At 35.7% G+C, this 25305-nt stretch overlaps 1 protein-coding gene across 2 annotated transcripts in view; it reads left to right on the forward strand.

Moving 5' to 3' along the window:
* The window catches only part of GBE1 (1,4-alpha-glucan branching enzyme 1), a 290866-nt gene that overhangs the window by 242690 nt on the left and 22871 nt on the right, over positions 1 to 25305 (forward strand). For both annotated transcript variants that reach the window (XM_058731715.1, XM_058731714.1), the window contains exon 15: positions 17902 to 18019. In XM_058731715.1, coding sequence (XP_058587698.1) covers positions 17902 to 18019 — 118 coding nt within the window. The remainder of the gene's footprint in view (positions 1 to 17901; positions 18020 to 25305) is intronic.

A 25305-nucleotide genomic window follows, 5' to 3' on the forward strand; every position in this document is an offset into this window, starting at 1 on the left:
CTTTCACTCAAATCTGTAGAAATAGGTGGTGACTGTCTTCCCAAGAAACTGTTTGAAGGTGAACTATTTTGGGGACAATGCCAGGCAAAGTAGAAGAAACACTTTAAGGATGCCCTTAACTATCACTTCAGAATAAGATGATACATTTCGGAAAGCTAAAAGAGAAGTCTGATGTGTATCACTAAGATTTTGAAATGTGGTCTTAATGGTACTGCTAAGGGACATAGTAATGTTTCTGCAAAAGGAATCTATAGCCGTATTCCAGAAAATTAAAAACAAAACAAAACAAAAAACCAGTGAATACCCTTTGCTTACACACTGTCTCACATTGGTCTTTTAACCACCAACGTTCTTTAATTAGTAAATAGCAATGTGGGTGATGCAGAACTCAGATCTAAATATACCGGACAAGTAGGCAGGTCACACATTTCATACCTAGGAAGATAAAAAACATTTACTTAATCTGTCATATTTGCCTGCGATTTAATATTGTTTAGCTGTAGAGAAAGAAAGAAGAAAAAAAAAAACCATAATGTCATTAATATTATCAGAATCATTATTGTCTTTCATCACATTTCTTCACTTAGAATGTCATCAAATCAGCATTGAATCAAAAGGAAAACTGCTAAGCCCCCAAGGACAAACTGTTCTTTCTAATCCATTTTGAATAACACAAATAATGATACCACATTTTGAGTGATACGAAGGAGTGGATGCTAGGGGACCTCTTTTGAGGACCTTGTGTTTGCTGGCCATTTTTTAAAAAGTTGTTTATGGGGCGCCTGGGTGGCGCAGTCGGTTAAGCGTCCGACTTCAGCCAGGTCACGATCTCGCGGTCTGTGAGTTCGAGCCCCGCGTCGGGCTCTGGGCCGATGGCTCGGAGCCTGGAGCCTGTTTCCGATTCTGTGTCTCCCTCTCTCTCTGCCCCTCCCCCATTCATGCTCTGTCTCTCTCTGTCCCAAAAATAAATAAAAAACGTTGGGAAAAAAAAAAAAATTTTAAAAGTTGTTTATGTTTTTTAAATGTTTATTTATTTATTTATTTATTTATTTATTAGAGAGAGAAAGAGTGAGAGAGAGGGCACACAAGAAGGAGAGGGGCAGAGAGAGAATCCCAAACAGGCTCCACGCTCTCAGCACAAAGCCCAGTGCAGGCCTTGAACCCATGAACTGTGAGATCACGACCTGAGCCAAAATCAAGAGTGGGGTGCGTAACGACTGAGCCACTCAGGTGCCCTACCTGGGCATTTTTAATAAGTATCCAGTTTCGTATTCCCAGCAGCTCTATGAGGTAGGTTATGTTAGCCTCGTGTGACGGGTCAGTAAACTCAGGCCCTTAAGTAACTGCCTAATTTCCAGCCCCCAGCTGATAAAGGTTGAGCAGTGGACTGCCAAGCTCATGTCCTTTCTACTATACCATGGTGCCTCTTTCAGTTCATGCGTGCCTATGTGTGGTTAGGGGCGGTAGCAATAGTGGTATTTGCCAATGATGACTTATTTCTAGAATGCTTGAAATAATTTACATATAGTTCTATGGGACAGTAGGTAGCATGAGAAAATTATACACAAATTCACAGCATAGGCAAGCTTCTCTGTCTTCAACCAACTTCCCTCAGCATCCCGCCATCACCCCCAAAGGCTCTTTCCCAGAAATTCTTCCTCACAACCCCTGAGTAACATGTACATACTCCAGTTGAGAGAATTTTTCTGTATTCTCAAGTAGAATATGAATGTGTCCTCATTCCATGTCCAAAGCCAAACAAACTCCTTCAAGGCGTCACATCAATTTAACGTTATTGTATAACATTCAGAGTCAACTTGAAGCCTCCACACCTTATTTGTAATGTGCGTGTCTTGGGATGTGCAGATTCACACTGTTCCGAGAGCATGAACAACACTAAAATAAAATGTTTTTAAATTATTTGTCACCATGCTGAGACGGGGGCGGAAACAATAGTGTATGGGCGGCCTCCTTTCCACATGGCGCTTTAAACTGTTACAATCCTGAAATGTTAAGAGGAGTGATCATGAAGTATGGCTTGTGAAAAATATGTGAATCCCAGCCAAAAATATTTAAAGCGAAGGGAACAGATGAGTAAATAGTTGAAGCTGACCCGAGATCTTTGAAATATTTTCATTAAACTGCCGCAAGATGTACTTTTTAAGATGTAAATTCAGACTCTGACATTTGCAACCTGTACACAGAGTTTCTAATGAGCAAATAAGGTCACTTGGATGATTCACTGGAGTGTGATTGCTGAAGGCAGAGAGGTTGCTGTGCGTTGCTTAGTTTACAGAAGACTTTGAAGCATGGTTATGTAACACTGTGCTTAATAGAAGCTATGCTTTATGCTACAAACAAAAACAAAGGACTTAATTTTGGATTAGCTAAATGTCACATTCCATCAAGAATTTATATATAAAGGTTAATTTCTGGACCAAAAAATAAGAGCATCTCAACCTGGTTTTCCAGGTTATATATGTTTTGGTTAAAAAAAAGAAAAACGTGTTAAAATATACAAGGTTTTCTCATAAAAGATGTACAACAATGACTTTGAACAGATGTAAGCATGTTTCTTTTCTGTGTGTGTGTATGTGTCAGTGTGTGTGTGTGTGTGCTTTTACTCTATACTCCAATTTAATGACGCTATTTTTTATGTGAGCAGAGATAATCCTACTAACAATTTCATATTTAATATAGGTCCTACTTTTGTTTTTATAGCTTCAAAGTGAATGTACATTCATTGCCAGGTTAGCCCTCTTTAGTTTCAAGATGATAGTAATACATTTAAACATTATCTAGAGGTCCTTTTGATCATTTTTTATTGTTAAACACTGTCCAACAGTCCCTGTGATTTAGTGATAATGACAGATGCATATCCCCACCTCCACTGGCAATAAAGAGCCTATGATTTAGCATCATTTTTCTACCCAGGAATTTAAGATGAATCACAGAGTAAGAAAATATTTTGCATGATTAAAATATTGCCACTGCTGTAACAATTTTAGATTGGCCTAATATATATTCATAAGACTATAGACAGTAATGAATAATGAGCAGGCCCTTAAAACACAAATGGTTTTAAGTGTGTTTTTTTGTCTTTTCTTTCTTTCTTTCTTTCTTTCTTTCTTTCTTTCTTTCTTTCTTTCTTTCTTTCTTTCTTTCTTTCTTTTTTTTTTCTTAAATGTCTGAGTGCTATGTAGTATCTCAGTGCTCTGAGATATTCAACAGCATTTCTGGCATTTTTTGTTTAAAGTTCAGTTGTGTGGAAATGGTCTCCTCTGGTTCCAGAAATTCATCTAACAATAGCTCAGTCAAGATTTCTGTCCTCTATTTCTTGTCCATTTGTGGGGGAGAAAGAAATCAGAAACATTATTATAACCTTTAAAAACAATACATACTTACCTAATAATTGTATTGCTAATGGGCAGAAAAACATGTGTGCCCAGGTTGATTATTGTTACTATTCTGTAAAAAAAGGTACTAGTATGTGGAAATTGATGCCAAGATACATGTAAGACTAAGAGTTTTACCCGCACATTAGCAATTATATCTTTAGCTAAAACATATTAGGTACTCGGAGCGCCTGGGTGACTCAGACAGTTAAGCCCCCAACTCTTGGTTTCTGCTCAGGTCATTATCTGACAGTTTGTGGGGTTGAGCCCCACATTGGCCTCTGTGCTGACAGCACAGAGCCTGCTTGAGATTCTCTCTCTCCCCTTTCTCTCTGTTCCTATCCCGCTCGTGCTCTCTGTCTCTCAAAATAAATAAACTTAAAGAAATGTTTTAAGTTTTTTTGAAAATGTATTGGGTACACATAAAGCTAAATTTTTGTTGGATGGATGGATAATGATGAGTAGAAGGATGGGCAGACAGAAGTGGATGGCTGGATGGGTGTTGGATAGCTGGGTGGATGGACAGACATATGGATGAATGGATAGATGGATGGATGGAAGATAACAGCTATCTAATAGCAAAAGAACCCCTGGAGTTCTTTAATTAAATAATTAAAACACAAAAGTTAATTAGAATTTATTGCTTTTCCCTTAAAGTAGATATTAAATGATATAAAGGGAAACTTGATCAAATATTGTCAAGAAGATACATCATGATTTTGTAATATTCAAAATTAACACACTAGAGTATATTGTCAAAATATTTGCTGAACAGACTTTCATAATAAGATCTACCCTCCCTTATAAACTTCCTATGTACAGTGCACTTTGCAAATACTTTACACTTATTATCTCACTTAGTAAACCTTCCCTTTCATAGGGAACAGCGTTGCAACTATAGAAGGAGAAAATCTAAAAAGAAAACATTGGCCTGAAAAATTCCATGTCTGACCTTTCTTTTAAAATAGTCCTTGGGGCGCCTGGGTGGCGCAGTCGGTTAAGCGTCCGACTTCAGCCAGGTCACGATCTCGCGGTCCGTGAGTTCGAGCCCCGCGTCAGGCTCTGGGCTGATGGCTCGGAGCCTGGAGCCTGTTTCCCATTCTGTGTCTCCCTCTCTCTCTGCCCCTCCCCCGTTCATGCTCTGTCTCTCTCTGTCCCAAAAAATAAATAAAAAAAAACATTGAAAAAAAAATTAAAAAAATAAAAAAATAAAAAAATAAAATAAAATAAAATAAAATAGTCCTGTATTGGGGCGCCTGGGTGGCGCAGTCGGTTAAGTGTCCGACTTCAGCCAGGTCACGATCTCGCGGTCCGTGAGTTCGAGCCCCGCGTCAGGCTCTGGGCTGATGGCTCGGAGCCTGGAGCCCGTTTCCGATTCTGTGTCTCCCTCTCTCTCTGCCCCTCCCCCGTTCATGCTCTGTCTCTCTCTGTCCCAAAAATAAATAAAAAACGTTGGAAAAAAAATTTAAAAAAAATAAAAATAAAAATAAAATAGTCCTGTATTTAAGTAGTCCAAAACAGATGGTTCTCTACTACTTAAAAAAAAAAAAAAAAAAAAAAAAAAAAGTTGTATAATTGTATTCATCACCTTTCTTTACATCTGATGCCAGTTTTTTTTTTTTTTAAGAGAACATCCTGTGTCTAAAATAAATTTCTAATACTGAATTTTAAATTACGTTTTCCTTCTGGATCTCAGTAGAAATTAGCTTTTTTGCTTTTGTTTTTGTTTGTTTGTTTGTTTGTTTCAGTAAATATCTCCTGTATGCCAGAATGCTGTTTAGATTTTATATAAGTGAGGTATTTTCATTTTCATCATTTTCTGTTAAGCTGTTCTAACTGAGAATCTCACAGGATCAAATTGAATAGTCAGTGTTTCATTTATATGTGAAAATGCTACCTGAATACTCCAGAAGGTTCTTAAAATTAAACCATGATACAATTACAAGTTCACTACAATTAATATATTTATTAAATATATGGATGCCACAACCAGAAGAGTTTCTGTTTCTCCAAAGAGTGGCAAAAGCAGAGCTATACACAGTGTGTTCTTGGAAACAGTGGCTTCAGTTATAACCATGTGTAAAAACCATTTCTAATTCTATTAATATAGTATTTGTTGGCCGAATGGTGGGAAAATATCTAATTGATTCCTATTATGTATGTGAAGTTTATTTGTGAAATTAATTGATTCTTTTTGGTTGCTATATGTTATTAATTATTGAATAAGGAAAATATTCTTTAGATGTTACTGAGAATAATTATTTAATTAACGTATAACTTAATGAAATGCAATCATATTACCTTTTACTGGTGCACAATCAGTGTTTCATCACAGGAACATTAAGACAGAAAATTATTTTGTCTGTAAAATTATAAACGTTACTATAATTTTTTTTCTCCATCAGTTTATATTTAGAGATAGTCAATTATTTTCCCTTTAGTACCTTCCCTTTCAACACTCTGTCTTTCTTCCTAGCTAAGGAAAACACGAAAAATATGTTTGTCTGATGGTAGCACTCTTTTCTGATTCTGAAACATTATTTTCTTCAGTTTGTTCTCTTACTGTAACATTTTTATCTCCCAATGGCTCAGTAGTTGTATTTCCAGTTCTTATATTTGCAGATGTAGAGAAATTTGTTCTCATTACTAGAATAGTGGTTAAAACCTTGTGCTCTGAAGGTAGAATAAGACTAAGTATTCAAGTTCTCCCTGCAGCTTATTCGTGTTATGAAAGTAACCTCACTGTTTCTTGGTTTCCTCATCTTTAAAACACCTACTTGTGGAATTATTGTCAGAATTAAATGCATTAATGCATGTGAAAGGCTTAGTGATAGTGTCCTCCACGTGCCATGAGCTCAGTGTTACCTGCTATAGCCAACATTACTGGCATCATCGTTGACCTAAAAATGCATTAGAAATTTGATCATAAAAAGAAGGAAAGGTGGGGTGCCTGGGTGGCTCAGTCGGTTGAGCATCTGACTCTTGATTTCAGCTCAGGCCATGATCCCAGAGTTGTAGAATCAAGCCCTCCATCGGGCTTCTCATCAGGCTTCACATTGTGCTCCATGCTGAGTGTGGAACCTGCTTACGATTCTCTCTCTCCCTGTCCCCCACCTGTGCATATTCTCTCTCTCTCTCTCTCTCTCTCTCTCTCTCTCTCTCTCTCTCTCTCTCTCTCTCTCTCTCTCTTTCTCTCTCTCAAATAAAATAAAATTAATTTAAAAAAGCAAATGTATTTTTTTTAAAAAAGAAAGGAAAGGATGAGAGAAGTAGCTACAAATCCCCTCTGTTATCTACATTGTCACGTCCTACTTTGTTCATTTCCTGCTCCCCAGTTCACCACCACAAGCTGATTTCTATGTTTTTACCATCCTGGAATTCAGTCTTCTCCTGGCTAAATCCTCTCCACATTCTGTTATCATTGGCTCACCTTTCTTTCCCACTCCATTTTTCCATCTGCTGCAGCATTGTCTTGATTCCCCTTTCCTCTGTACCCACTTTGTGCTATTGTTTCCTCAGGTCCAAATCCAAGTTTTTATTTTATTTCCTTCTTTGTGCTCTTCCTTTGAAGAACTCACACACACTCAGAGCTTCAACCCTGTGAAGATGGTCCCTAATCACCCCTCCTATGCTGAGGTGTACCCTACATCGACTATAGTTCTGTGGTATTTAATGACCACTGGGAAATACCAAGCAGCATAGAAGCATAGATTTTTGAGAGGTAGAAGAAGCCTAGCATGACCTGGTTCAGCCCATTGAAATTAGATAAAATTGGTTGGGTTAGAAGATATATTTTAGGACATGGTTTCTAAATTAGTACCAAAAATTAAATCTGCATAACACTTTACAGTATGTGAATGCTTTTATTCACCTTGACTTCTCTTATCCTCAACCTAAATATGAGCACTAGAAAGATTTATAACTTTCACAAGATCATATTCCTAGTTAAGTGAATAAATGTGATTTAAATCTACTTCCCTTAATTTCAGCAGTCTTTCATATGGGCACCAGATAATTCACTTTTTTTGTTGCCCTGTCAAAATGCCATTAAAATCAGTAAAGGGTGTCTCACTAATTACTTATAATTTTATGTTTTCTTTGCATTTCTTTGTAAGAGTTAATGGTAACCCTGACTAAATGTCATTTTTCCAGTGTTAAATTATCCTAGTTTCTAACATACTCAAACACAGATCAGTTTAAATAGGATTTTTTTTTAACAAATATACTCATTTTAAAAGTAAACTTTTCTAGGGGTAAAATAACTTTCTAGGGTAAAATATAAACCTAAGTATATTTCTAGGGTAAAATATAAACCTAAGTATATTTCAGCTTCAAGTGCTGACTGGGAAAGTGTAGATCCTAAAGGATACTGAAGGATAAAATGGTTTGAGGATTAAGCATCCCATAGAACAGAAGAAGACACTTACAAAGAAGTGAAGGATAAGAGGTCTGCTTTCATCAGCTTTCCTGATAATCTGTTGCTCCTGTTCTTCCCCGAGTAGTGGAAGTTATGACATGCATGGGAGTTCCATATCACCGGCATAGGTTTACAGCATGGGAGTTCTGATTTGTTTTAGCCACACACAAGAGACACAGTCTTGGACAGATTTAGGGAGATGAGCCTCCGTGTAGATTTATATTAGAAGCATGTAATTGTATATATTTCCTTTTCTTACCTTAATAATTTTGAATGTAGGATATTCACTCCTGGTGACATTTTGTCTACTGGATGCCTCAATGTACCTAAAGCGTATACGGAATCATATTACTGCATTTGATTAACTCTCTCATGACCATAATAGTGTCATCACTTTGGAATTTTAATAATAATTGGATACTGCAAATAAAGCTCACATTTGTGAAATAACTATGAAAAAATAATTAAATCTACATAGAATTTGATTCAAAACCTGCCAGAAATTTTGTTCATTGGAATTATATAATTCATTTCCATGTCTGACTATCATACCAAAACATTTGTTATTTCATTTTGAATTGTACAAGCAAGCACTTTGCGGAAATAACTTCTCAGCTTTGCTCTTTGCTTGTATTATTTTGCATGTCTACCTAGTAAGATTAACCAATATGACTGTTTTAAAGATGATTGCAAACTACTGTATCAGATTCATTATGCCCCTGGAAAATGTATTTATTAGCAGTCACATGTGTGTGTGTTTAAAGCTGTGTCACTCATTTTTTTAGTGCCTGTGGGGAAATGTTTACTTCAAATCTTTTCCCTTACAGTCATCAATCTAGATACAGTTATGATAGTTATGGGCTGAGTGCCCAGAAGTGCTCAGGAATAACGGGGAGTGATGGGGCACGTATGGGTACATGCCCACGCACACACACATGCACACACACACGTGCACACACACACACAGGCCTGCAGGCTTTTCTTTACAGTTTTTCTAGGGAAACTAGCTCAACCCATTCTCATTTAGTTTTCTAAAGCACTGAGTGAGCCCCAGGGTATTATGATTTTCTATTTGGTCTGAAACCTAGGAGAGAAAGAGGAATATACATTAGCTACACACATAAGTTATAACTTCAAATAAAGAAAAAAATGTTTACTACCAATGCTAAATAATCAGCTTTCAAATGTTGAAGTATTTTAATGTCCATACACTTTTCAGTCTTTCAGTAGCAATGGTGATAGAGTGGTAGAACATATTATACCTAGATGTCTACCCTGGCCCTGCCAAATTATTTTTTATGTATTTTTTTATGTTTTATATACAAACATACATGTATTAATGTATGTATGTATATGTATGGTTTTTGGCTAGTCATTTTAATGTTCTATGCCTAAGTTCAGTCATCTGTATAAAGAAAGCTAACCAGTCAAGTTGATAATACAGGTCTTTATATGCTGACTTTAGTAAATATGTAATCAATCATCCACTTAAACTAACAATTATATAAAATGGCTGTCTCCAGGGCACATACCAATCACTTTAAGAATTAACTAGCTCAATCTGACATGCATTTATTTTACTATTGTGACTGCTCCAAAAAGAAGGAAATAAATCTTTTAACGTGTCCAAGTAAAACTTTGTAGATAATGAAATGGGATTGTATTAGAAGAGATATTGTACAGATCTGAAATATTAACTCTATAACACAATGAAAGAAAATCAAGGTTGGGTTTTTGTTTTTTTGTTTTTTTTAATAACCAAAGTAGTATTAAATTATTTCACCAGGTTTGGCAAAAGCACTCATAGATCAAAACTCAAGGAGGATGTAAATTATATTCCAATAATGAAAAGAAAATCTAATGAAAAGAATCTAATCTAAATATGTCAGGTATTAATCCAGGCCTTAGGTAGTAGGAAAGTAAGGAGAGGAGTGGGTACAGACAGAAATCCCTTAAAGATATTGCATTTTAATAAAGAAAGGTAGAAAAATGAAATAGTTAAGCTTATAGTATATTAAAGGTTGATAATGGTATGGTGAAAAACTAGAATATGTACAGGAGGGCGTAGGGAGGTGCTAGTTTTCAGTTAGAGTATTCAGAGTAGTTTCCCAATCTTTCTCAGAAGCTTGAAGAGAACTTTTCTTTAAAAAAAATAAAACTTCAGAGCATCAGGGTTGCTCAGTTGATTGAGCATCTGACTCTTGATTTCAGCTCAGGTCATGACTGCAAGCTTCATGAGATCAAGCCCCACATTGGGCTCAGCGCTGACAGCATGAAGCCAGCTTTGGATTCTCTCTCTCCTTCTCTGCGCCTCCCTGCTTGTGTGTGTGTGTGTGTGTGTGTGTTTTCTCTGTCTCTCAAAATAAATAAACATTTTTAAAAGCCTATAAAAAATTTTTAAAAACCTGAAAATTTAAAAAGGTATCTAGTTCTCAAAGAGATTGATGTACTGTCTTACGAATCCTTAATATTAAATTTCTATATAATAGGAAAAGTGTTAGAATTCTAGTGAGAACACAGTCAAGGGAGTAAGGGCATGAAAGTAAATGTCATTAAGGAAGAAGAGGCCAAACTGGGTGTAAAAAGTAAGATAGAGAATAAATAGACCCTCTTTACATTTTTCATCTGTTATAACATCAGTTTAAATGGTCCGGGGTCTGTAATAATAATATAAACAGCAGCTAATCATTTGAGAATCTTCCCCAACACTAGACACAATGTTAAGCACTGGTTATACATGGCTTCAGTGAATCTTCTCAGCCTCTGATATGGCACCTCTGTTTTACCAATGAGAAACTGAGCCTCTAGGAAGTTCTGTAACTTTCTTAGAGACACACAGTTAGCAATTGCCAGAATTGGGATTCAAAAGTAATTGTTGGTCCCCAAAGCATGTGGATGAACCCACCATATTTTACTCTTAAAGGATGATTTCTCCTATCCCAGTCTGTCTGCAAGGCAGCACAGATGACACTTACTTACTGCTTATAATTGTCATTATTTTTCAGGGACTTTGAAGTTTCCAATTATCTTTTCCATTTATGTATATTTCATTGGATTCCATTGAAGGCTGTATTAAGTAAGTTTGGGGAAAGGTGTTTCTTTATAGCCTAAGTCAAAATTATTTTGAGTTCAAAAGCACAATGTGTTTGTAAAAAATGTTGAATCTGCATGGTCAAAACTCATTTAGATGACAAAGTATGTGGTTATAAGGTGAATAAAAATCTTATTTTTTTCTTTTTCAATTCTAAATAATTGCTATTGCTTCATCAAATAATTGAGTTTACAAGTTCTTTGGGTAATCCTTAATGTCACAGACAAAAAGCAACAATTTTAGAGGATGGTTAGGCTAGAAGTATGGGCATATTTTTTTTCATTATTAGACTTTAACTGTGGGCATATTTTTTCATTATTATTCTTTCTTGAGTTATTGAGAAACAATGACTTTTTTTATTTCAAGTTATATAATCTAAGACAAATAAAAAGTTCCTAGTTAGGTCAGTCGAAGTATTCTGTAAAGTATTTAGAATAATTTTCCTGTTTGCATAGAGAGATATGTGACACACAATACTTGGTATTATCATTCAATTTGCTATGTACTGATGTATGTCATTAAGCATGCATGCTGAAGAATAAACTAATAATTTGCATGAACATTTATCTCAAAAAGCATAGCACTCCATTAATTAATATGGTAGATCGTATTTGAGCCCCTCATCCTTTGAGTTTGTTTTATTTGCTATTCTGCATTATACAGTTTCTAAAAATTTTACAGCCAAGGAAGTAAACTTGAAGGAATTGTAGTTAATTGCAGAAACCTATTGTTGATGAAACGAGCACATCCTAAAATATACTAGAAATATATTTTGTACTTAATTAGAACATGTGGTCGTCATTTAAGCTTTTAATGAAGACAGTGCTCGCAAACTTGAATGCGTATGTGTAGCTCATGCGTGAAGATGGTGCTTTTTGCAGATACCAGAACTTTCATATGAACTAATTAGAGTTAAACAAAAAAAAGATGGTCACCTTAGACGCTGTGTTGTAGCATTTATTATATCTTAAAATATACTTTGGTTATATTCAATAGTAAATTCCTTTATGTATTTCACGTTTCCCCCTGTTTTAATTTTGTTTTAGAAATATAATCTTTGGGGATTTTTAAACTAAAGAAAAGAAAAAAAATTTAAATGGATATTTTCCATCAAAAGTAATGTAGTTATAAATGCCACATTGCCGTAAAATAGTTTTGAAAAAATAATTAAAATACCAAAATTCCTTTTCAACAATGAATTTTTAAGTTAATATATATTTAAGGTCACAGAATTAATTGTGGGACTGCCTAAATCTCACACACACACACACACACACACACACACACACACACCTCACATTAACACACATACAGATGAATAATATACATAACTACACATCACAAGTCTTTGCTAGTTTTGTATTTGGAACAAGACCAGAGAGAGTAAAGTTGTAATGTATGACCCAGAGTATTGCCTCGGCTCAATTTAGCAATATTTATAAAATAAAGGGACGTCTATTTAAGACGGTCAACAGGTATAACTGAAGATTTTGTGGAATGTAGCTGGCAATAAAAAAAATAAATTCATGAAACATAAAAATGGGAGGATTATGTTAGAACACTGTGCCAAGTCCTGTGCTGGTAGTTATTTTTAGGCTGTTAAAAATATAAACTTGTCTTTGCTTTCCAGCACCTGTTCTTACTCTACCAGATGTTTGTTCACAATTCCTTAAATTTCTTACAGGATGTTTCCTGCCTTTGACGTAGATTCTCTCTCCTGGGATCATTGAGCTCCCAGAAGTTATCGCAGCTGTAATAATGTGGGTGGGTTGATTAAAGAATCAGATCTGAAAATAACATAATAAATGCATATATTCTAAGGGGTGCATTTTTTCCCACGTTTTAGCATGTCTTCCATTGGGGTATGTCCTACAATAAATGCCATGGTAGTGATTTTTTTTCTCTCTTTATTGGGGATATATAAAATAATGCATCTTAAAATTGATGATGGCTTAGATGTAAAGATATATGGTAACTTACCATCTTTGCCATTTTTATGGTCACCTAGTGACTGGAGAGCCCCTTTCATTGTTGCTCAATTTGAAACCTTGGGGGTTGGACCTTACCATAAATTTCCTTAGCTTCATCAGCAGGAGTGAAGTGAGTTTAGTACAGAATGATATAAATGATGGTACTTCTTACATCAAAATCCTTATACTTTGAACAGACACTTTATCAAGTGGCTGAGCAAACACAGCAGCTTTTGAAGTATTTGAAGAGCCATTGAATTTAAGAGTCTTCATGCCCTCACTCTTCTTTAATCTTATTAGTACAGGTCTCCAGAACATGGCTCTTTCTTGGTTCAAATTTAAGGACATAGATTATACAATAAAGCTTAAAACTTATCTATTTCAACCTGTTGATAGATACATCAAATACTTAGGAAGCTATTGAATTTAAAATAAGAAGAAATCATAATATTTTTAAATGACATTCAAATGGATAGGGACCTATTTGATCTCTTTTTTAGAAAAATCTTCATAAAATAATTCCATCATTCTATCATTTTTTTTTTTTCCCACTATAATTTGCCAAATTGAGCAAGGTAAAGTTTTCGGTCCAATATTTTGTATTCACCAATAAAATGACTGAATGAACCTAATGAATAAAGATGGATCTAGAACAAATACAATAAATGTCAGATATTCAGACACCATAAGGAATGTTAAGAATTCAGTTTTTTAACATCAATCTTTTAAATTGAATTAGACTAATCATTTAGATGAATATCACTTTATCTGCTTTTTAAATTTTTATTCCTCTCATATCCTATTCATTCTGGTCACTTTATCCTTAGAATCTCACCTTTAGAATTAAACAAGAAACGGTTTACAAAATGATTCTGCCTGCTTCTCTGTATAAAATAGATGCCCCGATGTAGAGAGTAAGGCAATTAGATTACATTCGACTGGTATATTCATCCCAGCTCTGCTACTAAACTGGTTGCATGTTTCTGGACACACACATTCTCCCCTTCTACTTTTGTCTCCCCAAATTGTGCATCGGTGTCCTTAGTTTTCCATCCAAAATCTCATTGATGTATCTATGCCTCTCCATTCCTTCTCTCCAGGTTTAACCATACTACTATTTTTGGACCCTTGTAAGACTCCTGAGTGTTCTCTCTGACCTGGTCTTTCCTTTGTCCATCTTATTCTACCCTGACCTCTAGGTTAATTTTCTTAATTGTCAAACTCTTTCTCACCAGTCTTCAACATTCTCATACTTAATTACCAAACTAAATCTTTTTTTTTTTAATTAATTAATTTATTTATTTATTTTTTAATATATAAATTTACTGTCAAATTGGTTTCCATACAACACCCAGTGCTCATCCCAAAAGGTGCCCTCCTCAATACCCATCACCCACCCTGCCCTCCCTCCCACCCCCCATCAACCCTCAGTTTGTTCTCAGTTTTTAACAGTCTCTTATGCTTTGGCTCTCTCCCACTCTAACCTCTTTTTTTTTTTTTTTTTCTTTTTCCCTTCCCCTCCCCCATGGGTTTCTGTTACGTTTCTCAGGATCCACATAAGAGTGAAACCATATGGTATCTGTCTTTCTCTGTATGGCTTATTTCACTTAGCATCACACTCTCCAGTTCCATCCACGTTGCTACAAAAGGCCATATTTCATTCTTTCTCATTGCCACGTAGTATTCCATTGTGTATATAAACCACAATCTTAACAGCCTAGCCCGGCTTTCAAAACCCAGTATAGACAGACAATCAATCCTACCTTTCCTCCTTGGCTCTACTTCTCATTGCATATTGCTTTCTGCTTTATTTATAGACATTTCATGTGCACATATCATCTCTCCTTACAGGCTGCAAGTTGTATGTAAACTAAGACTATATCTTAGTCATTTTTTTATCATGCACAGTGCCTTATACATTGTGTGTATCCAGTAAGTTAGTGGGAGAGTAAAGAGAACTTATTCTACTTTCCTTTAATACAAAAATATAAGATATGGAATTTGGCCTTTTTTGGTGAATCAGAATTGTCCTGCATGTTTCAAAGATGTATTGAGAAGCTTTTATGAAAAGATATTCTGTTCAGTGTTGGGAGGTAGCTATGAATGAAAGAAGGCCTTCTGAGAGTATCCTGTTAAATTTGTTTTCTGCTGTGGAATTGGAAGCCATATTTAAAAAATAATTTTAAATAAGTGTACATTGGCTCTGAGTTATATTTTCAGAGAGATGTTCTTAAGTGGATGATGGGGGTTTGCAGGGATACTGGTGCTGTATGAGTGCCCTGTCACATGTGTTTGTGCATGTGTGTGTGCATATGCATGTGCATGTGATGAAGAAGGAGTATGGAAATGCCTAAGTGAGAGCACAAGAGTCAATCAACCCAGTTGCTCAAATAACTGCTTTTGTTTGTTGTCCTTCTAAGCACCATCCTTAAAAGATGGGTTTCTTAATTCTTGAATAGTATGTGGGTAGTAATTCACAATTCTAAGACTCTTCCACAATTATTACTTTTAATCTAGTGTTTTAAATTATTGTCATTTCTGGAGTTTAAGGGTTGCTTTCCCAAAGGACGTTATTGTATTCCCTGAGTAATATGGACACAGGGCTGGGTAATTCCAAAAGTGGCCACAGCAGAATCCTTTAAATTATAAATCAGAGAAACAGGTCCAAACTGATGTTTTGAAAGTTGCATTATGGCTTTTGTAAGCTTTTGCTTTATAGCTACAAATTATATATATTAAGTGAGTAGATTCCAGCCATTTTAAGTGTGATGATCCCTTTCCATGTCAAAAAGAAATGGATTATTTTATAACAATTGTTCTTTCAGCATCCTTGATTGAAAATATATATATATATATATATATATATATATATATATATATATATATATATATATAAGCAAAACCTTACTCTAAGTCCTGTGACTTTTTAAATGAATCTGCATTTTATTAATCAAAAAAAATACATATTATTTGGGTTTTTTTTAATTTTTTTTTTAACGTTTATTTATTTTTGAGACAGAGAGAGACAGAGCATGAACAGGGGAGGGGCAGAGAGAGAGGGAGACACAGAATCGGAAGCAGGCTCCAGGGTCTGAGCCATCAGCCCAGAGCCCAACGTGGGGCTCAAACTCACAGACCGCGAGATCGTGACCTGAGCTGAAGTTGGACACTTAACCGACTGCGCCACCCAGGCGCCCCAAAAAAATACATATTATTTGAAATACAGTATCAGATGTATGTAATAATATAATGTAGTCTTCAGACAATGTCTGAAGCAAATATAGATCCCCAGTCCCTTCTAGTAACGTAATTACTCATTCAATGAGATCCTTATAATAACACAGCTACCAGTGAATATCAGCCCACTGAATGGGAACCCCTGCTTTCGGTGAGATACTTTCTGTCTGCAGACACTACTACCAATAATAATGTAATTTTAACTAGTAATCTAATAATTGATACTCTATTACAAAAGTTTTTAAAGTATTCTAGGACGTTATTCTCTAAAATTGTACTTGTTTTTCTTCTTCTTTTTGTTTTTTGAGGATTTGTAAAGTATTTAATGAACTAGGATGAGCAAAAGCTAAACTTTAAATTTAATAGTTCCTTTCATTCCACAAGGCTCCAGTTATTTACAATGTTTCCAGTTATTTAATTTCACTATCTGTGTTTGCCATTAAGTGATGTGGTGTGCTCAAGTCATTTTCAGCTGTACTGAGTGACTTTAGAATGTGCCTGTGCCCAATTGTCATCTTTTGAATCTCAACCAATTGTTCTTTCTCTGTTCCTCTCTCATTAAATGCCAATAATCTGATTATCAGTTTGAATTTGAGTCAGAGCAGGCTGACCTAGATTGAATGAAATGCAGCCACCCCTCCCAGCAACAGTTCCTTTAGTGAATTCTTCCGCATCTCTTACCCAGACAGAGGTTCCCGAAGCAAGAAATTATGGTCATTGTTTGTCACCCACACATACTTTTAATGTGATATATTTTTAAAATGTTTTTTTATTTGTTTTTGAGAGAGAAAGAGCATAAGCAGGGGAGAGGCAGAGAGAGAGGGGGACAGAGGATCCGAAGCAGGCTCTGCATGACAGCACAGAGTCCGATGTGGGGCTCAGTCACAAACCGTGAGGTCATGACTTGAGCCAAAGCCTGACGCTCAACAGACTGAGCCACCGAGGCACCCCAGTGTGATAATTTTTAATGAAAATCTGATCACAAATTTGAACATAATAGCCGTAGCTTTTACTTTGTTGCAAAGACAATAACGAAGCATATCTAATAGCTCAGCATGAAAAATCGGATGTTACACTGGAACAGAACACAGGATGGCAACATGAATGTACCTGTAGCATGGGCGGGGAGTATGTTTACGAGATCCTGTGTGTGCACAGGAGGCCTGCTTAGTTCTGCATCTTCAGACACATGTGGACACTTGGTTCACTTTCGTGTTCCTCACTTCGATAACCAGGATCTAGAACTGGAATGAATTCAGAGATGGGGAATGCGTAAAAACACATATCAAATGAGGAAGTATTAAAGGTTCTGAGATTGTATTTAGTATGTATTTAGTAATAGATGCAGAGGATACATGGAGATAGCATAACTATTATTAAATATTTGAAAGGCACTGCATTTTGAATCTGTTCTCTATGGCTTTTCTGGATTGAAAAGTCCCAAGGAGTCAAAAATCTCCACTTACTAAAGAGGTGAATTCCTAATGAATAGAATAGGTCACATTAAGAAAAAAGTAGATTCTCTGTTAAGATGTATAGTGTGTCCCAGGCTGGATGATCATGTGATAAGCTGGGATAGGATAGCAAGGATCACATGGGTGTGTGGACCAGATAGTCTCCAGCACCCCTTTCAAACATAAGAATCTCTGAAATACTAGAAAAGAAGTGCGTAATAACACAAATCATGATTTAACAGTGTTCAGAATACTCACTTTTAAATTGCCGTCTCAGAACGTGTTTTATAATGTCTCATTTAACCACTGAACCATTGTGATTCCTTAAAAGCTTTACATTCAGAATTGTGCTAGATACAGATGCAGCAGAGTATGGAGGGCACCAGAGACTGGACCATAGTACCGAGTTTTTCTCTCAACCTTTTAAACATAATGAACGTCCCTGTTCTCTTTTGGTAAGTAAGCTTTTTAAGATCTTTTCATTGCATTTCAATTTTACCATTTATTTTTTTTAATGTTTATTTATTTTTGAGAGAGAGAGTGTGTGTGTATGGGGGAGGGGCAGAGAGGGAGGGAGACACAATCCAAAGCAGGCTCCAGGCTCCCAGCTGTCATCCCAGAACCCGACGAGGGGCTCGAACCCACAAACCGTGTGCATGAGATCGTGACCTGAACTGAAGTCAGACACTTAACCAACTGAGACACCCAGGTGCCCCAACCCTTTATTTTTAAGGTGATGTTTTTATCCAAAGAAACAACAAGTCTTTGACCTGCTAAAAGAGAAAACAAAAGCAAACAAACAAACAAACAAAAGAAATGGGGTCAGGGATGATAGGGAAGAAGTGAGTTGAAATATTCAGAGGCAGTGTATGTGGTACTGAGATGAATTCAGTTTTGGAAAATAATAGCAAGAGGTATTTCGTGGACAATTGGGGAAGTTTGTTTATTAATAGGATTAAAAATGTTTCTCAAAAAATAAGGGGAAGGCATTTTTTTTCTATTTTTATACAACAGTTTACTTCCCTTCTGTTGTTGCTTTCTGTGTAATATTTTGCATCAAGCAGGATTCTCCATTATTGACTGTCTAATGAAGTGTAACTTAAAACACCTTAAAAGGGTAAATAAAAAAATATATATTTTTCTTCCCTGTAGTCAATTAAAGACTGAATTCATTCTAATTATAAGATTTTTTTATTTCTTCATATTACTGAGGAAAACATTAAATTATATAACTCATTTTTACTTTGTGTTGTTAGCACCTGAAAGAATATTGCTTTAAAATACTAGGTTTAGATTCTTTTAAAAATGTAGAATTTAGAAACTCTCCAGATTTGGAGGAAGAATTCTTTGTCTACTTTGTGTCCAGGTAGTAACCTCAAGTCCATACATCTACATTATGTTGTTTTTTTAATTTTTTTCCTTTTCCTGACCAGTCATATACCTCCCTCCTCTCTCCCTCTCATGCTGTTGCTAGCTCTAACTCATTCTTGCTTTCTCTCACCCTCTTGTCCTCTTTCTCTTCCTCGCTCTCTCTTTCTGGCTCAAATCTGCAATTTTTTCACCATGAGAGGTCTTAGATTAAGATTTGTTTCACTTTTATGAAGCCAGGATATATCTAACAAAAGTATAGACAGTGTTATCATAGCTGTTAACTTCTCTTGTTTTTCAAAAATTTAGGTATAAGTCAAAAAGTAGAATTCATAAGGAACCCCTAATTCCTTCATTTTTCTACTATATTCCCACCTCTTAAAGTTGTGCAAGTATGTCACTTGGTAAGTCACCATATTATATGCCAAACTGGCTTGTCAAAGACAGTGGCATAAATAAATGAGCAGAGCAGAAATGAGCAAGATTGAGCTGTGGATTATTAACTCTGAGGAAAATTCAATGGCCACAGGAGACTTGAGTGTTACACTAACAGTATGCAATGATGGTGGCGATACTTTTTAGATACAAGTATAGATACATATGCATTTTTAAGAGGGAGGGCTTAATGATACTATCAGATTCTTTCCACAAAGAAAAATTATTGTAGTTTTGCAGAATATTAAGTTTTGCCATGTAAAGACTGATAAAAAATAGGTTCTGAAATAAATTTGTAAAGTTATCTTAAAGTTCTGCAGTAACCGAAAGAATTAAAGGCCCCTGAGGGATTAGGGAAGATCATTCAGCTTGCAAAGAGGAATCATGGAGAAGTAGCAACTGACTGCAACAACGCTGAACTTGAACCAATCAAACCAGACTGAAAGGAATTTGAAAAGTTCAGGCAAAATTTGTATGTAGTGAACATTCTAAAATTTTGAATTCAGTGATTCAAAATGTATGCAATTGGTTACCTAAATGTATCCAATGAAGGTTCTATCGGGGAGAGAGGCCTGGTAACACATTGAAAAAACCACAATGTTTCAGCAGAGAACTGGGTATCAAGCCCCCTTGTCTGCCATTTCCTAGCTGTGAGACCTTGAGTAATTTAACCTTCTCTGTGCTGCATTTTCCCTCATCTGTGTAATGAGAATTAGTAATGGTATCCTCCCTACAGCAAGAGATTCTTAGGAGGCATAAACTCATTCATTACCGTGGCCAGGGTTTTTAGAAACTGCAAAATGCTATCGCACATGTATTTTTAGATTATTATTGTCAGGGCTCTTCAGTTATCTTTGTGTGTATTTTAAGCACATCAAGTTACTAGATGCTTTGAGGACATGCAGTTAATAAGACCTTCTCCCAATTTGGAGGAAATTATAGTCTTAGGCAAGGACTCCTAATCTTTGAGAATGGGCAGAAAATATCTTGCCATCCTTTCAATTTTGTAAGAGCAAAAGTATCCTGTCATAATTAAAACAAGCCAACTAACCAGTGGCAGCAAAAGTCAGGAGATTATTTTGCATGTACTAACTGAATTTATCTTACAAATAAGATGTGTGCAGTTCTAAATTTGCAGGCTGAGTGGAAAGTATCACATAAGCCCCACATAAGCACATGAGAACGTAGCTTAACCACTGCCCATATCAGAATTCTCCAACTCTGTCAAAAAGGTAAAGATTAGCTCTGTCTTTGCAGCAGCAGCATCTTGTTTTCAATGACTACCGGTGCTTCAGGAAACACTCATTTAAATGTCTTTAGGGTCCAGATGAATTCAACAACACTGGCTTTAATATAAGAATAAAGCAGCCCAAATAGACTAGAAAATCCAGTAAAAACATGTTCCTTCATGCCAGAGTTATCCTTTGAAGAGCCGGGGCGGGGGCGGGGTGGTGGGGGTGGGGGGGGAGGAATGCATTAAAAGACAAATGTATTCTAAGAATGCCTCAATTATAATGGAATTCCTTATTAAACTGGTTCATAGATACTGGGATCCAGTCAGGTTTCTTGAACATGACTATGGGCACTACAGGTCTCATTCCACCATCAGTGAGAGATCACTTTTGCCTCCCACATGCCTTGAATAAAGGGCAGAAGAGAAGGCTTCTTTCCTTCTCCATGAAACTTCTGTACATCACAACAACTACTCAGTATTTATTTACTAAAGCTTAATTTGCAAACTCAGTCATCCAAAGGATCTGCTGAATAAGTGTCAAATCTGTTTTCAAAGACAGTAACAAATAGACCTTGAAGGAATCTTAAAATAGCCATATATGCTGCAGCATTAGCAGGTACCATATTCCCGCGTCTTCTGTATGTACTCCATCAGTTGAAACTGTGAAGCCGGAGGAGAATCGTGTGTGTACTACCATTGAAACATATCTGCTAAGATCAGAGCATTCACAAATGCCAAGAAGTGATAGGGCAGAATTTCTCTATTTGCTTTACTGACAATTATTGGGAAACTCCATTTTAGCGCAATCATTTCTCCGTATTTTGGTTTCTAATATAGGAACCTATATGAGTTCAGATGTTACTTATATGTCAGCCAGTGTGGTGGGAGCAGGGAGGCTTGCTTGCTCTTCTCTGGTTCATAAATTCAAATTCCGTGGTACAAATGGAAGAACAGATTATTGAATCAAAAATGAATTAGTTTCCTTTACAGTAACTCAGGTAGTCTCAAGGGTGAATTTGAGTAAGGCAATAGTTTTCGCATTTATTACTTTGCCAGTTAGGCTCCTTATTATTAAGAAGTAGTCTATTTATTCTCATTCTAAATTTGGAAATTCAAATGTAGACTTTTAGTTAAAATAGGGAATTCGGCATAGATGTACCTTTTTATTTTTTCCTCAGCTGTAAATATTGAAAGTCTTTAAACTTTTTTTTATTTAAAATTATTTTAAGATTTTGTGATTCTAATTTTGACACCCTGTTTTCAAAAATATATAATTACTTTTTGCAGCTCAGTTGTGATCCTAGAAGAACATAATACTTTTGCCTGGATGACATAATATAGTAGATTATTGTGTGCTCCATTGTGGAGTTTTGGGGTGTTTTTTGTTTTTTGGGGGGTTTTTTGGCCATGTTAGTGGTTGGCATAGTGATTAAATCACTAAGGTAGTCAAAGTAACTGGGTAGGTTAGCATGCATTTTGCCTCTCTTAATAAATGAATTGGATTGTACTGTGGCAGTCTGATTTCTTCTGAGGTGTTGACTATAAACATAGCTAGAAAACATGAAATTCATGGTCATACATTACATTGTCTCATATGTTCTTAATATGATCCTAACTACAAAATCCTTAAGGCTTAATGGCTAAAACAGCATCATATTTGTTAATCAGCATATATTAACTGTGATGTGCTTACTAAACAGTTTTATATACATGTACTTAAATATTAATTGTTTATATTTAAGTATACATAAACATTTATGTATAAACCTACTTAAATTATGTTCATATTTCTTTTCCCTTGCTCTATGAATCAAAACTATTTTTAGAATTAAAATTATAAAATGAGAGTTACATAGCCAATACTTAGCACTAAATTATAGAGCCCCCAAACTGTTCATGTCTGTAATTGTCTCATCATAAGGATTACTTCTGATTATCTTAAACCTTTAGTATAATTGGTAGTCATTTCTAACCACTAAGAAAATTGATTTACATACTCAGAACCCTAATAAAGAAGAAAACTCAAAATTCCATAAATAGCCATAGTTAAGAGAAATCACTTGCTTGGGGAAATTCTCTCATGTTGCCTGTACTGCAAGGACTCTAGAGTAACATAAACACATTGTAGTAATTAACACTGCAGTGGAAAATATAATTACATAATATTCCCGTTAATGATACTATACAATTATCAACTGAAGGTTTTTGAGCAGATAGTGTTAAGAGGTCTCTGTGACTGGAATTGGCATCATAAAGTTCCTTACATAAAATGACCAGCATCATTTAGTAAGAGTTCTTGGAGCATTTTTTAACCCTTCAATGCCAAACAGGAAACTCAATGCATGTATTGCAAACCTTGAACTTCTTCTATCGTCCCTTTTGTTTTACTCTCAAATTGGGGGTGGCTGAAACGCCAGAAGATCACAGAAAGTAAGGTTGTTTCTAAATCATAGGCTTATAGTTATCATTGTATTTTATTAATGAAATTACCTATGAGGTTATACACCAAACAAAGCAGATACCAAAACTGTGTAGGATTCAAGTAGGAGATTGATGTGACCTGTCCTGATATATCACTGTGCCACACTGACAGAGACCTATCAGCATTTATTTAGGCCTGACTTGTTTCATTGCATCTTTCCCAAGAGACTTGGACTTATCAGAATCCTCTTATACGCATAGAAGCCCATGTCTTATATCAGAGAAATGTTTTTCAGGTAAAGGGAACTGAAAATCTTTTGTCCAACTTTGGTGCTACTGAAAAATTTAGATTGGTCTTCAGTTTTAAAATGCTTAGAAAAATTCAGAATCATTGTGTTCTAACCTGCTGTCCCACTGATTAGTTATACCTAGTTTCTATGATTCCCCAAACTACACACACAGAGTAATAGAGTAAGTATATGGCAAACCTTGAAAGGGCAGAAGTGTCTCTTGACTCATGCCTATTTTGATAAAAGTTGGAGAGAGAATTGGTTGAACCTGTAAATTATAGGAAAATTGTAGGGAAACAGATTATGGCATTGATGTAAAGGGTTTCCCTACACTTAATGACTGCAAGGATATAATATTTATCTTTTCGAAGTATTGGAAGCAAATCAAACTGTGAGAAATTGAGCCAGTCAGTGTCTGTTAGCATTTGTGAAATTTTTCTCAGATGATGGTGATCATTTTCTAAATCACTATTAATTGAAGATTAGAAAAACTGTTCTCTGGTTATTGCATTCATAATATACATTTCTTAAAATGCTATCATTTTACAATTGCTTTAATCTTTGTTATTCAAAACTAACCAACTATACTGGTATATCTGATTTTTTTTAAGAGTTGTGTTATCACAAAAACTGTAAGGGAAAACATTGTGTTCATTCTCAGAGTTGAGATATATTGGATATACAATAGTCTCATTCAGTAAAAATCAGCTATTCTCTTCTTTTATTTATTTTTTTCTTTATGCCATTTCTGCTTTGCCTCTTTCATTCTGATTCTAAACTATAAAAGCTTTTTTTCTTCTTTTTTTTTAACCATCAGTCAGACTTTCACTTAAAGATAAAATGACTGAAATAATAAAATACTCGCAATGTCGGAAATGGAGAGATACTGTCACAATGACAACAGCAGTCTGTAATATTATTTTTACTGTTTGTTAACAGTAAGTATGTTATACGTGAAATAGCACATAGATAGATACACATCAGATCACTTCTCATTTTTATTAAAAGTATTTCAGATAGAAGTATATTAAATAATAGTTTATGATACATGTACATATTGGTCCCACTTTTATTTATTCTTTTATTCATTATTCATTATTTAGTCATCATTTGGCAACTACTTTGTCTACTGGCACCTTACTAAGAGTTAGAAATATGAAGACACAGGGCTCTGTCCTCGTAAAGCTCATAGTCTGGTAGGGAGTTCAGATCATAAACTTGAAAAACAAAATCACAAATTGTGTTAAGTGTTCAGAAAGAAATAAAAATGCCCTTTAACCAGAGGACCTGGATTCAGCTCTTTTCTCTGCCACTTACTAAGTGTGTGAGGATGGGAAAATTATTTAACTGCCCTGTGCCTCCCATTTCCTCATGTGCAAAAAGGAGATAATAACAGTACTGTGTCCTTGGGTCATTGTGAAGGGTGAATGAGCAAGTACTTAAAAGACAGGTAGAGTAATGCACAGCACCCATTAAGCACTTAGTAACTCTTAGCTGCTATCATTATTGGTTTGCATCCTCACCATAAAGAAGGGAAATCTGGGACCCAGAGAGGAAAAGCAACACATCCAAGGTTGTACAAATACACACACACACACACACACACACACACACACACACACACAAAAAAAAAATAAATGGAGCTGTAAGAGATAATGAAGTTGGAAAAGTATCATACCTAGTGTTCACAAGGGACACCTCTCCATGGAGCTGGGATTTTTTCAGATGCAAGAGCTATGGAACTAGCAAGGTAAAGAGTGTTCTGAGAGACCCAAAGGAGGGAAGATGTGACCTGTTTAAGGATCCAGAAGGCCCCTGTGGCTGGAGCCTGGTGTGAGGGGAGAAGAGACAGGTGTCACACTGAGCTGAGATGGAAGATGTATTGTATTTGTGCCAGAAGGGGAGTCAGGACCCTGCAGGCAGGGAGAGGATGTGTTTTGTATTTAAATGCAGTGGCAAACATTTTGAATGGTTTAAATTGGGGAGGGACCTA

The sequence above is a fragment of the Neofelis nebulosa genome, chromosome 5 (genome assembly GCF_028018385.1).
Source record: "Neofelis nebulosa isolate mNeoNeb1 chromosome 5, mNeoNeb1.pri, whole genome shotgun sequence".
In the NCBI taxonomy this organism is placed as follows: Eukaryota; Metazoa; Chordata; class Mammalia; order Carnivora; family Felidae; genus Neofelis; species Neofelis nebulosa.